Raw genomic sequence first — 15,734 nt, 5'->3', positions numbered from 1 at the left:
ATTATTGTTGCGTTCCAGTTTGAATGGTGAGCAAGCTAGTGTAACTACAGGCACAAGGGACATAACATTTTAGTTCACAAGGAATGGTTAATATTTCTTACATTGCCAATGTCTACGGGCGGTGGTGACCACTTACCATAAGATGGCATTTGCCCGTCCACCCGCCTATAAAATTGAATTAAAAAAAGTAATGACAACAGACTTGCTTTCGCACATTTAACATTAGTTTGGTAAATAATTCTTGAACGTTCGCTAGCTTCGTCTCTTGATTTGCTCGTGTCTTGCAAACATCAAACTCCTATGATAAAATATTTTCATGCGAAATCACGAAAGCAAATTAAATATTTCGTGTCTCATCATAAAATTCGATGCCATACTGTAAATGTGTGCGTATTAATTGTTCATAAACTGGTGACATTAATTGATTTTCGCTTCGAGTTGGTCTTTCACTAAATTTCCTGTAAAACTCTGTTAATTAATTCGTTGTTTTATTTTTTGATTATTATATAGGGTACCATACAATTCAGATTATAATGATTAAAATAATTCCGCCTTTTTTAATGTATTGTACGATGTAATTTTAATGAAAAATAAATAAAGTCTCTTGTCTCTCTTTCACAGCTCTCGTAGCCAGCTTAGCAATCGCCTCCTGCGCACAAGTAGAGGATCCATGTAAAACAAAATCTCGAATTGTAGCCGATGACAAATACTGCGACAAATATTGGGAATGTGATAGCGGTCAGGCCGTCCAATATGACTGCCCCAACGGCTTGGTATTCGCAGGTAAACATCGGGGTGTCACCGAAGGCTGCGACTATCCCTGGAGATCGAATTATTGTGAATACCCTAAAGTACAAACAAGTAAGTTACCGCATTATTATTATTTTTTATCTCAATCGCGTAATCGCTATTTTCATGTCAATTAATTGTCTATAAAATAATAATTGATAATTTTCTTTAGTTCTCGATTTACTTATTTAGCGAAATTGAAATTTAAAATTTTATAAGTGAATTTATTTATTTATTTATTTAGAATTAAATTAGTATAGTTCCTATCCTATCTCTTGAGATAAGCTTAGTGTTATAACCATTGTTCTGTGATCTCTTATTTTGTTTTATATGGTTTTGTCATGTAAAATAAATAATCTTAACAAAATACCCTTCTTCGGAATCTAGAAGTAATAAAATAGAACAGTTTGTAGGCTATTTTTGATTGGTTAAATTTCTATTACCAGATCCACCAATTGGTACGGAGCACTGTGATTGGTTGTATGGAATCTTCGGACATGAGACCTCCTGCACTAGATACTGGACTTGCTGGAATGGAACTGCCACAGAACAGCTGTGTATCGGTGGATTATTGTACAATGAGAACGCCCACTCCTGTGACTGGCCTGAAAATGTTGACGGCTGTCAAAAACATCGTAAGTAGAGTTCTATAGAATTACTAGCAAATCCTGGCAGACGTCTGTCTATATACCAATCGTCATGTCGGTTAAGCGGTATAAAAGTTGATATGCTGTAAGCTGTGACGAGCTTCAACAAGTTCTATAATATATGACCTTCGCCATGAAAAATACATAAATGTGACAACCTTTAAGGTCAAACAGTAGGTATCGAAGATGGAACATTAATAAGTAACAGATTATTCTTCTTCTATCTTAATCAAGAAGAATAAACCCAGCCATTAGTCTTTTGGGGGTACTCAGTACTTACCATTTCCCCGTCTTCTTTATTATTATTTTTTTTTATAGAATAGGAAGCTGGACGAGCATATGGGCCACCTGATAGTAAGTGGTCACCAAACGCCCTTAGACATTGACATTGTAAGAAATGTCAACCATCGCTTACAGTCAATGCGCCACCAAACTTGGGAACTAAGATTTTATGTCCCTTGTGCCTGTAATTACACTGGCTCACTCACCCTTCAAACCGGAACACAACAATATCAAGTATTGCTGTTTTGCGGTAGAATATCTGATGAGTGGGTGGTACCTACCCAGACGAGCTTGCACAAAGCCCTACCACCAGTAAAGTCTTCTAGCATATCGAACCTTAAAAAATATGCATATTGATATTATTGATTCGTTTCATATCAAAAGAGTTTCATAAATTCCTACTTTAATTTACTATGAATACGTTACATCAATCTCATGGGACAACCGATAGAAAGTTATCCAAGTTTCATGGAAATCAACCTCATTTCCTCCAATAAATAATCGAGGCCTAACCTTTCGATAACGTAAAATGATCTGGTTTCATAAAACATACCCAATACCCAAGGATGTCGATATTTAGTAAAATATTTTTAGTAAGTCTATTATAATTATATTCGTCGTACTTGTTCATGACATGCCTCATCGCCAATTTTCATAATCGGTGCTCTAAGTGTCATCCGTCTGGCAACTTTCACCCTAATTACTTAAAGCAGTAAAGCGGATAATGGCTTGCGGTCAATGATTTATTGTCTTATATAAAGCAAGTAGACATTTAGTAAATAAAGAAAAATAGTTAAATCCTTTTTTTAAAACTATTTTCTATACATTTTTTGGTTAAGAACATTTTTGTTTTTTTTTCTTCGTTTAAGTTTCACGATGTGTATCATAACGTTTTGTAATGCATGATATAAAATAAGGTAAGACGGCAAAAACACTCGCAATTGTGCCTCATCTTTGTACCTATTCTTATATATAATACATTTCTAAAGCACATTTGTGTTTTTGTGACAGTATGACATAACTATGTATTTTGCGCCAACGATGGTGTTCCTAGGAAAGATTAAATAAAAACACGCGTCCCCGTGTTTAATTAACATCAGCTTCGTCGCTGATTTTAAAAGTCATACTCTTTTTGGGAAGCAAGTTCTGCTCTGATTTGACAAATCATTTAGATGACAATTAAATCGATTTTATAACAAATTACATACGTCAAGCTATTACACCATTTAAATATGGGTTATTATTAACACACGACCAAGGTGGTAGAACTTTGGAGAAGCCCGTCTGGATAGGCAGCATTCACTCATCAGATATTCTACCGCTAAACAGCAATACATAGATTGTTGCATTCTGGTTTGAAGGGTAATTGAGCTAATATAATTATAGGCACAAGGGACACATCTTAGTTCCCAAGGTTGGTGGCGCATTGACCACGTAAGAAATGTTTAATATTTATAAGATCGTCAATATCTATGGGCGGTGGTGCCCGGTCCATAAAAAATATCCGATGGAAATTAAGAAGTTACACTATAAGTTCTTAACAAAAGTAACTTTTTCCTTGTTTATTATTATTTTTAAGATATTTCTGAAAAAAACTTTCCCATTTTTCAGACCCCCCATGGGTCTGAAAAATGGGAAAGTTTTTTGTTATGAGAAATTTATAAGATTTTTTTTTTGTTATAAGATTTTTTTTATGTTATAAGAAAAGTTTTCGCTTATTTTATTTATATACTGTAATAGTCTTACAGAACAAACATTTCAATCATGTTTGATAACATTTCAATATGATTGAAATAGAACTCTAGTCAGAAAAGTCTTCGAAAAAAATCAGTCGACTAAAGCTACCTTTTAAAAGTCAATTCACGTTCCGCAATCTTCAAGGGATCGAATGGTATAGACATTAAATTACGGATTCAATGCGATGAATCAACAATATACATTGTTGGACCTCTCAGAATTCCTTCTAAATTAATTCAAGTAACATCGGGCTTTGGCTCAAATTCAACCCATACGTTTAACGTTTCTTGTTTTATAAAACTTTAAAACAAGAAACGTTAAACTAAAATTTATACATTCTACAACGTAACATTGTCAATGAAAATATATTACTTTTAAAAACATATATACTTTAATAATAAGCTTAAAAAAATTCTTAAGATTTATGGAACAGTAAACTTATGTATATATTAATAATAAAACCTTGTTAATTTATTTTTACAAGTTTTAAATTTTATATTAGTTACAAGAATCGTTTCGCTTCCTGGAAGTTAAATATGTATACTTCGAGCAACCTTATTTTTATATTTTTATATCAAAAAAGATTAATATAGTTTGATTAAAGCTTTAATCTTATATAATATGTGTAAATTATTTCAGCTCTCTGTAATGAAGATCCCAATGGCAACGTGCCTCTAGGCAAATCCTGCAACAGGTACTGGCAGTGTCAGGGTGGTTATCCACGTCTTCAACGTTGCCCAGCTATGCTTGTATTCGATAGACGCTCTCTAAGATGTGTCGTACCACCAACTGAAGAATGTGACATACCGACTACCACACCCCCACCGCAAGAGGAGGAGGATGTTAAACAGGTTAGACAATAATTTAAATTTATTAATAAGAAATTAAAAACAATTGTATTCGTTTAATAGTATAACTGTTATCGTGTACTTAATTTGTGCTTATAATTACAACCTGTATATGTTGGATAAAAATGTATATCTACCAACCAATATTGGAGCAGCATGGTGGAGTAAGTTCCATACCTTCTTCTTGAAAAAGAGATGCCTTAGCCTAGGAGTGGGACCATTTCAAACTGTTTCTCTTACCTTTTATTAAAGTTTTTATTAATTTGGTGTTGTATCATCTAGTTTTTAAAACAGAATACGGTAAACGAATAACGGAAAAACGATAGCACGAATATTTTGTTATTTGAAAGCAGGATATCGATGTCATAGCCATTAGCAGAATGAATGCGCACCTGAGCCGAAATTCGTGCAGCCCATTGAATACCCTTTGATAACCGGATTTTAAACCAATCGGTACGATGACTATGTACAAGCAATCCGTTAAGATTTATTCATCCATATGTATATTTATCTTATTAGTATATTTACTATGCGTGGAATATAATAAGTTGTATTAATAAGAATATTTTCCCTTGATAATAAATAATAAAAAAATAAATGTGGATGGATTGCGTAAGAAACGATATTTTTATGAAAGGGGTAAGTGCTGAGATGACGAGTGGCAGAGAAAAGTTAAAGGAAAATACATGTTGTGCCGACCCCACGTAGTGGGATAAGGGCAGGAAGAAGAAGACGGGTATATATACTTTATTAGCTGACCTACTAGACTTACGTCTATATTAGACGATGCATTCAAGACACCCACGATTGATGTGTTTCGAACTTAAGTCGGAACAGACAAGGTACATGAGGCCCTATGCTTGGAAGCAAATTGTTACATAAAGAGGAACTAGGAACGACAAAACGAATTGTTACTAACAAGGACTATATTTCTGTAGAGATCTAAGCATAACATAGAGGTTGATCATCTAAAATTATGTGCTGATATGTTAATTTTTTTTCAGGGACATCAAAACTCAAAGAGGCCATCGAACAATGAATATCAGGACGGTCAGGGCCAGGGTCAAGGTCGCCAGAGAACCAGAAATTAAGAACAGATAATAAATATTTCTTAATAAATAGCTATTTCAATGGGCATAATATTGAAACTAACATTACCAAATTTTCCAACAGTTTTAGTTGATAGCATATATTACATATAAAAGACTGCGTTTTATCTCAGCAGTGAATTTTTATGATAATTCTTCTCTTTGGTTTATTTTGAAGCTGATGCAAAACTTAAAAATAAATTTACATTGTTACATGTAAACCTAACCTTATTTTTCAATATAATCTTATAGTAAAAATGAAATTTCTACTTTAATTTAGTGTAAAACACTAATCACATACATCTGCATTAAAATTTGGTTTTCCGATGATTTATTTCTTTTTGTAGTTATGACATTTTCGCTTTTGTATAGTTAATAACATTTTAAAGATCTTTCAGAAACCGCAGGACTTTTTTTCCATTCTCATTCATTTTACAATTTCCATTCATTAACGTAAATAACCTCCATACTAATAAACGATGTAAATCGGTTGAATAGATACAAAGTTCTTTGTCTCCTTCTTTCGAATGTCAAATCACTAATGTTCGAAAGATAAAACGGTGTGCGACTAATCAATTAGGAGTAAATGCTCCCGCTTTACAAAGTTTATTAAAGAGGGATTATATCACTCGTTAGTAAAACTCTATCATTCTCATTCGGGAATAATCCCACCAGCACTTTAAGCAATAATATTTATAATCTATTGTTATTATTCATAATTTAGTAGTATATATTTAGCATTAGCCGCTGTATAAACTTAAATCTGTCAAAGAAATACTCATATAAGCCTGTAAGTTAGTTGAACGTTTGTTTCTATGCTACAGTAAGGTTAGATTAAGTTTATATTGTTCTAATTTTAAGTCAATAAAGATATTTCTTAAATAAATCTTTTATTTACCAAAAGACATAAAACAGTCTCTAGGTTATAATTGTAGTAGAATTTAATTATGTTTTATTGTATTATATATGCCTGTTACAAACAGTTTGGAAGATTGTTTGAAGTTCATGGTACTCATCTGTTATAATCTCCTAAATATATTACCAAAAGCGCTTTAGCCGCGGCTTCGCTCGCATCATATTTAAGAACTGCTAAATACCATTTTATAAATAGCTCTTTCTTCAAAAACGAAGGATTTAAAAAAAAAACATTCAATCACTTTATCCTACTTTAGGGCTGCAATTTTCAAAAAACCTTTCTTAGTGCTAACCAACTGTGTGATAGGAACACGTATGCAAATATTCATGGTGCCAGTAGTTTGGTACGTGCGTTGACTTGTCAGTTAGTTATTCTTTTATATATATACAGGGTTACAAGGTAATATGTCACGATCCTTTTAAAGGGTTATATTTCAGGACAATAGCTATCAAATGACCCCCAAAATGCTTATGCAAAAGTGTATCGTTTTCGAGTTATTAATTTTTTAATATTTTTTTTATTTAAAGGATGTTTAAGATTCTAAAATTCAATAAAAAAAAAATCAACGTATTTTCCCTATTTTTTTTGTATTTCTTGCTAGGGTACATCCTAGTTAATAATAACCAGTTATAAAACAAAAACAATCTTCAAGCATTTTTAAATTACAGATCCAAAACTGTACAACTTTTCGATTTTTAATTTTGATTCTTTAAGTTACTCGCAATTTTTTTGTAAAAATCACTATGGCTCTTATCGTGCGGATCATTTTAAAACCTACCACAATATTCGATATTGGTCTCAAAAAGAACAGGGAAACCCTCACAAAAAGCGATTAAGCGGTTCCCAAAGACGTTTCTCGGTAAACGTCTGGATGGGGATTATCAATGATAATCTTATTGGGCCACATTTCCTACCTGATAACTTAAATGGTGAAAGTTATGAAAGCTTGCTTAGAGAAATCCTGCATGAGTTACTCGAAAATGTTTCGCTGAAACTTAGGCAGAGAATGATATTCCAGCATGATGGTTGCCCCGCACACTTTCGAATGTCCGTAAGACAGTGGCTAGACAGCAATTATCGTAATAGATGGATTGGCAGAGGAGGACCAATCCCATGGCCAGCGAGAAGTCCAGATTTGACTCCGATGGACTATTATGTCTGGGGGCATATGAAAAGCCTGGTTTATGATGTTTCACCAGTACAAACAATTGAAGAACTCAAAACAAGAATAATGAATGCTGCAAATTCTATTCGACATAGCTTGAGTAGTGTTGTAGTAAAAAGTGAATTAAGAAAAAGAATGCGTATTTGTATACGAAATAGGGGATCTCATTTTGAACACGAATTATGAATAATAAACAGTGTAATTTTGAAAGTATGGAGTAACTAAAAAGATTAAGTATTTTGTTTTTGATTTAAATTCAAAATTGCAATGACAGCTCTGGTTTATCTCTCCTTTTTTACCTATTACCCCTATTAAAAATAATCTTTAACTACTTTGCATTGAGGTCCTTTTGTCTTTGATCCAGATTTAATTTCTTAACAATAGCATTTCTTAGAATTTCCTACCTGGTCTCTTTGTTATCTAATTTTCTCCTGAGTTTATGATTGTTACTGTACTTTTTATGTACCGATGGATAGCTAAGGAAACGCAGATGTTTTTAAAATGATCCGCACGATAAGAGCCATAGTGATTTTTACAAAAAAATTGCGAGTAACTTAAAGAATCAAAATTAAAAATCGAAAAGTTGTACAGTTTTGGATCTGTAATTTAAAAATGCTTGAAGATTGTTTTTGTTTTATAACTGGTTATTATTAACTAGGATGTACCCTAGCAAGAAATACAAAAAAAATAGGGAAAATACGTTGATTTTTTTTTATTGAATTTTAGAATCTTAAACATCCTTTAAATAAAAAAAATATTAAAAAATTAATAACTCGAAAACGATACACTTTTGCATAAGCATTTTGGGGGTCATTTGATAGCTATTGTCCTGAACTATAACCCTTTAAAAGGATCGTGACATATTACCCTGTAACCCTGTATATAACCTCATAATAAAAAAATTATAAAAGGTAAATCTACAGCAAACCGATTTATTAGTATGTAGGTGAACCAAACTGTCCAAGAGGAGCCCGTTCGACCATACAAACTCTCAAGTTATATAATATAAAATATAGATTATATTGTGCTTATTGGACTTGCGCCGAATTCCCAAAAGCCTTTTATTTAACTTTATCTGTTAGTAGTGTGAGTTAAATGTTGCAACTGTATAATAAACCATTTCTACCCGACCGATTAAGCTTAAATTTAATTAATATACTTAAACTTTTATTGCTGGTGATAATAAATTTTAGTATTATATACTATATTTAAATTACATTCTGTCTTATTTTCTTACGAATTTACATAGCGAAGTTGAAATTAGATAAAAATCAAATTATTTTCAGAGCATTTTTCATTGAAATCAGAAAAAAAACTGAACCATAGATATAAGAAGAAGCATTATTCACGAACCAATTAAGTCTTCTGACCATTCATAACACCGTCTCGTTTATTTTACGAAAAGATACTTAGTACAAATTATTACATCTACAATATCGCCGACACCTTTAATGGGGTCACAAAATATATAGACCCTAGAATTCCGCTCTTTATTTCCATTTTATTCTATCAGAGTCCATTAACTTTAGGATCGGGTTAAGTGCTTAGGGTGTACATTCTACAAACTGAAGGAAAAACATAATTTTATACTCGATTAAGGGATTTTGTACACGATTACGACTATGTCTGTGTATAGATTTGTATCTAATATGTAGCCATCTTGCCTTTACATCTCAAATGATTTTATCAAATAGAATTTGTAATGTAATGTAGTGTTGGTCGCATCCCTAAAGTCCAATCTCAAGGTTGGTCACATTGACGATGGAATGGTTAATATTTTTACAGCACCAAGGATGTCACGAAATTTCTTTAGAGAATCATAATATTAGACACTTATTCACTTCATAATATTTTGTCTAGTTTTTCGAATTCTAAATTCCAGATAACAGAAAAAAATGAATCCGGTGCATATAATTTCACGTTAAACGATTTAAGATTTCAAACGACTAAAAAATAAAAATCTTACACTTTATTTACTAACGTACTTACTTAATTTAACCCGACTCGATTCTATAATACAAATTTATTTTAATTTGTAAATACCTTACTATAATTACAGTGATATCCTCCTGAATGATTTCAGCCCCGGCATTCAATCACAAGAAAAATTAGCCAGCTGCGCAGGACACACTAATGTGCAAACGCAGGTACAGCCTCTATTCCCTCAGTCTCATAATCCGTGCTTTCCAAGGCAGGGGCGTGTACATACTTCCAACTTCTAGACTCCGGACTACTATTGATATTTATCGCCAAAAAAATACTTTTTTATTGGTCCGCCCTCAGGATCTGCAGCCTTATATAAATTTGACCTGGGCTTCATCATATATCAATTATATAACACAAAGCGATGTGTTATATCGATGCTATTGATTATATACGATTCTTAATACATACACTAAAATTAAGGTTAAGCCTAATCGGCCGCAGCGTCTTCTCTTTTCCGACTCAACCTCAGTAACTCTGTAAATACCATTTTCTCATGCACGAAAATCTGTCAAAATTTAGGTCAATGACATACCCCTATATTTCATTTAAATAAAATCTTTTAACAAATTCAAAATTTAGAAAAAAAAGTCCAAAAATCGTCCCATGTAGTTAACTTTTTTTTTGGTTTACTCTTTCTTAGTCTAACTTTATGATTGAAAATCTCAAGAAATCACCGAGTTCATTTCAGCTAAGACGCCATATTGCAACTGGTAATGTCAATAATATGAAGCTTATTGAAGCGTGTAAAGCTAGTCAGACTCATGTAGCTGAATATGACATGCAGTTTAGATAGTCAGTGTCAATAATTTCTAAGGGCTGGGTATGTTTGTAGCGTTATATAATATGTCCAATAAGCACACCACAAAACATAACCATAGGAATAAAAAAAAAGAATATACGAACTCTTTAGTTTTACCAATGTTTTTAATAAATTTCTTTATTGAAATTTCTATTGCTACCACTGTTTAATTAAAGTACATTAATTAGAGTATAGTTAAGGTAAAATGATATTTTAAAATACTCTACCGTAACAGCCTGTGAATGTCCCACTGCTGGGCTAAAGGCCTCCTCTCCTCTTTTTGAGAAGAAGGTTTGGAGCTTATTCCACCACGCTGCTCCAATGCGGGTTGGTAGAATTCACATGTGGCAGAATTTCAGTGAAATTAGACACAAGCAGGTTTCCTCACGATGTTTTCCTTCACCGTAAAGCACGAGATGAATTATAATCACAAATTAAGCACATGAAAATTCAGTGGTGCTTACCCGGGTTTGAACCCACGATCATCGGTTAAGATACACGCGTTCTTACCACAGAGCCATCTCGGCTTACAAAATAAAATACTCTACATAAATAATTAAATGCTAATTATGTAGCATTATCTACAGAATTCGTAAGGTGGAACGCTTGGAATTGAAGGACCGGTCGGTCTGAATTAAAAATATTTTTGCCTTACATAGTCCGTTTATTGAGCTAGCTTATCGACTATATAACCTCACACTATAACTGATAAATTATATCACTGACAAATTTAGTTGAAAGTAATTAATATTATAAAGTCCAGTTGTACGGCTCAGCTCGTCCAAAGAGCTTATCTTAGTGAGTTCCATTTGATTTCAATTTATTTTTTTGTATTACCGGTTACCGGTGACTTTATTGGCCTTCATAAAGCCAACGACCGGGGTTCCAGTACTGAAAATCGGCCTCGTGAAAGCTAAGAACAACTAACATCTTAATGGAGTCTCCTATAAGTCTTCAGACTATGGGGAGCGCATGCCAAATTCACAAGACGGGGAGAGCCCGTTTATTGAGTATGGTTAGGAGCTAAATAACTTACTGCTACGACCCTAAGAATCGTAACCATGAACATCAACCAATCGGGCAAGGTGTAGTTAAGTAACAACACGTTCATGCATTGAAGACATGCAATTATAACTCAAATTTATTGCGTAACTTAGTAGCAGAAAAACTGTAAACTACAAAAACAGGCAATTTTGATCCATTACTATATAAAAAAAACTGAAATTATTATAAATCAATTCCTCTTCAAGAATTCTAACTATATTTTATAATTAATTAATTTAAACAAAAATGATTTTAAAGCTTAAAAAATTATTTAACAATTACATTATATTTATTTGAATACCACCATAATCGGGGATAATGTTAGTCAACATTCAAAAAGAGGCAAACTAAGAGATGGCTTAAGTTATGAGCATTCATTAACAAGTTGAAAACTTGGTAATAACCTCTTAAAACTTTCTATATCGTCCTTTTCCTTTGTATAAGTTTCAGGAGATTACTTAGAAAGAGATTTGTAATTACGAAATGATTTAATACATTTAATAACAATTTTATATACATGTTAATTAAAGTGTGCGTGGATGATCAAATGTGTCTTTTCAAAATGAACGGCGTTCATTCTAGTAACTAATAGACTTTTTAAATTGTGCCAATTGTGCTTTTCGTATTTAATTTTATTTTATTTAAATATTAAAAAGATAAACTAAATTCAGTTTAAGTTAATTACGTATATATTTAAATAAAATACATGCTTCCGAACATCGACTTATATTATTAAGTAAGTAAGTTTTTTATAATATGTTTTATCATCATTGGTGTAAAGGAATTGTGGCGGAGTTTTGAAAAATTTAACCAGTTTAATATTATTTATTATTTTTATTATATAATGGCGATTACTTTAGTTGTCTTTCTGATTAATTCATTTTTGATGCGTTCTTTCAAATACGACCAACTTTTTATAAATTCAAATAATATCCTCCATCACATAAAAAAATAATACTTATATAAACAAAAAAATCTTTAATCTATGTAGAATCATAACGTTCTAAAAACTATCTCAAGAAAAGTTTATATTTTAATTTTCAATTTTCTTGAACTGTAACAGCCATCTCGATTTAAACTTTTTCTAATAAATTACTTGAAACGAGCTTTTGTTAAGCTTGTAAAACAAAGAAATTAATGCTTCCTTTAAACTTTGAACGTTAATGTTACCAGTAAGAATAATTACGATTCGATATTTCGAGAAATGGGACTTTTCTTTTTATGAACCCAATATTCATATCGGATAATGGTAATTTTCATATAAAGGATATAGTTAAAAAAAACGAATCGTTTATTTTATTTCTTTATTTGATACTACATAGACACGGCTCCAACTGATGGGCAGTGGTCACAACTGCCCCTAAATATTGTCACTTTAAGAAACATTAATTACCCCTTATATAACTAATGTGCCACCTACCTTGGGTACTAAGATCCCTTGTGTCTGTAGCTACACTAGCTCACTCGCTCTTAAAACCGTAACACAACAATACAAAAAAATTGTGTTGAGTTTGTGGTACCCGTGGTGTAGCACAAAGCCCTATCCAATTTTCACCCAGTCAATTTAGTTTTACGTCGTTGAATCTTTCGTTACTACTGCTAGTGACATTTCTCAACGGATATTAGCCAACTGTAGTCAGATGTCACGACTGGAGAGTATTCAAGCGCGCAGGATCGTTGATATGACGTAGTTTCCGTGGATCACTGACAACTCCACGTCACTGCATAGCTCCGGGCTGCTAATGAAAAATTATTAAAATAAATATATTTTTTATTAAATTCAACTGCAGCCTCGGTTTCTGGAGCGTTGTAAGCTAGCTAAACCAACATCGCATTTAATGGTTAATAGTTAATTATTCCATATACTAATTTAATTAAAATACTATTTAAAAAAACATCTCATTAACCAGGATAAATCTTTTAACTTTCTTTAATTATCTAGACGTTGACTTTGTTACAAACGTAGTGAAGTAAATAACAATACAAAAAACAAACCTATAAAAATATTACATATTTTTTAAAGAATGTTATTCGACATTTAAATAAAATAAAAAAAAAAACAAGAAAATATAAACTTGAAATGTATCAGCCGATATCAACTACAATATAGCGGATGTTATCTTGTATGCAAATGATTAAATTATACGTCCAAAATTCACTATATAAATTCACTATGTACAAATAGAAGGCGAAGGAGAAAGCATAGCATGACAAAACAGAAAGTCAGTAATTAATAATATGTAAAGTTATTAAAATTTTAACACAACAAATAATGTACTTTTTTCTTGTTGTTCTTTCGTGTCTAGTTAAGCGCAAAATATTCTATCAACGTCACACAAAAAAAATTACACATGATATCAATCGAATTCAAATTTCGAAGTGGTACCTACTATGTAATAAAAGGATAAAATTACTAATGACGTAAGCTAGACTACTTTACTTTATACTTTATTGTACACCACAAAGAGAAAAAAATACAAAACATGGATATGGCCTAAATAAAAGTAGCATACAATTTTGGCGACCTTATCGATACATAGCCATCTCTTCCAGGCAACCAACGGTGTAAGGGTAAAGGAATAACTAATAGGATATGAGGTATTCCTTACACCGAAGATATAGGAGACTATGGTAAAACACCAGTGGTTACTGGTCGTGATCGAATCACGACTTGTCAAATTTCTTATTTTAAAAAGCATTGGTTTTTAAATATTAATAAAATCTTTACCAAGGAGGTAAACTAGTAATTTGTGTACTAAAATATATATGCATATATTTTAACCAATGACATAGATTCAAGTAAAAAGCACATGCACACACAATTTATAACTAATATTTCGAGACATATGGAACTTCTCTCTTCAGCCTGTATCTGACACGTACTTCAAAGCCACACCGGGCAAGTATAAATAACTTAGAAACTACAAACATAATCAACTTATTCGTTAAACTCGATTCGTTCGGTGAACGTATTTGTAACTTACGAGGTTCTATTGAGGTAGCGTAGCGTCTCAGGTTTCCAATTTTCCCAGGAGTAAGAGTTAGTTTTCTCATATTCATAAAAAAATATTAAATTCACGTCAATACCTTAAATTATATACTATAATATTATATAAAAGTTTTATGTATACGTATATTGATTCTCTAGTTTTTACAATCATCCATTACAACAAAAAATCTTTTTTTAGTACAGTTTTTTATTTTCACGAATTCTATTAAATTTGCAATTATGATCTTAAAACATTCACTGCTTTTCCTATAATTGTTGCATTAGAAGTTGAGCATTTAAACAATGTTGTGTCTCCGTCTTTCGAATGATAAATAAATAATGACAAAAAGAGATAAATCAATGTTTATCTTCAAATTAATTGTAAGAAACTACTTCAATAAATTATTTTTACATTTAGACTAAATACAAGCTTAGCTTAGCTTTTTTATTTTTATTTTTTTTAATAATTTTATTTTAATCAAGAAATTATAAAATGCTTTAATAGATTTTCAAGCAGGTTAATATAATGCTCATGTAATAGTGACCTAAATAACTTTAAAAATGTTACCTAGATCACTTAGGTTTCTGCTCTTTTAAAAAACGCTAACCACATAATATCTTTTGAGCTTTACCTACAAAGCTCGCTTTGTTAAGCTTCTATAAACTTTTGAAGCGACTCCATCGCTGACGATGAAAGTTCGCGCTGTATAATACACAAAAAAGTAAGATTAATGGCCTTTTTATAGGCGTTTACACTTAATATTATATTTTATGAAGAAATGATACTTTTTTGTTATCTTGGTAGCTAGAATTTTAGAATTTACTCACTATCCTTTACAATAAAATAAATTATTTCTGCTTACTAAATGTAACACTCAATAAAAAAACTCAAGCGATAAACATTGTTAAATAATAAATATTTATATATTAATTAATAGCAACATACACTAAATTAAGGCAACGCGTTTTGATCGATCGATTCTGTGACAGTTGCAATGCTTTCTTTTTTATCTAATTTGAATAAAAATATTATTAAGCATTAATTGTTTCTTGTTTTCATTTAATTAATTTGCAATTAATTTAATGCCATATTTACTTCAAAGATCAATTGATTCAAGAAATGTTTCAATTATTTTTTATGGAACAACTGTTAGCATCCATAAAAATAGGCAAAGATTACTAGTTTCCGCTTCATTTGTTTTGCTATTCATATATATTAACTTTATATAATTTCTGTTCGGCATATTGCCAATAACACCTAGTATATTCAAGTGCAGTGACAGTTCTGTTTCTTTCATATGAAAATGTAATGCACATACCAAAAGTGTAAATTGGACTGTTCGTCGATGGCTAATTAGGTAATAATATTTCATAACTTGAAATAGGTAGTAGGTAATCTTTTTTAATAAAATTTTAAATCATTGTACAAAATAAACCATAGATG

At 31.5% G+C, this 15,734-nt stretch overlaps 1 protein-coding gene across 1 annotated transcript in view; it reads left to right on the top strand.

Annotated features, from left to right (window-relative positions):
* The window catches only part of LOC126777649 (protein obstructor-E-like), a 39,005-nt gene extending 32,728 nt beyond the window's left edge, over nucleotides 1–6,277 (top strand). Inside the window, exons 3-6 of the mRNA XM_050500769.1 lie at nucleotides 622–861; nucleotides 1,236–1,424; nucleotides 4,095–4,306; nucleotides 5,308–6,277. Of these exons, the coding sequence (XP_050356726.1) occupies nucleotides 622–861; nucleotides 1,236–1,424; nucleotides 4,095–4,306; nucleotides 5,308–5,394 (728 nt within the window). The 3' untranslated portion in view covers nucleotides 5,395–6,277. The remainder of the gene's footprint in view (nucleotides 1–621; nucleotides 862–1,235; nucleotides 1,425–4,094; nucleotides 4,307–5,307) is intronic.
* The last annotated feature ends 9,457 nt before the right edge of the window (nucleotides 6,278–15,734 follow it).

The sequence above is a fragment of the Nymphalis io genome, chromosome 2, assembly GCF_905147045.1.
Source record: "Nymphalis io chromosome 2, ilAglIoxx1.1, whole genome shotgun sequence".
In the NCBI taxonomy this organism is placed as follows: Eukaryota; Metazoa; Arthropoda; class Insecta; order Lepidoptera; family Nymphalidae; genus Nymphalis; species Nymphalis io.
This window is presented reverse-complemented; position numbering and strand designations above follow the sequence as displayed.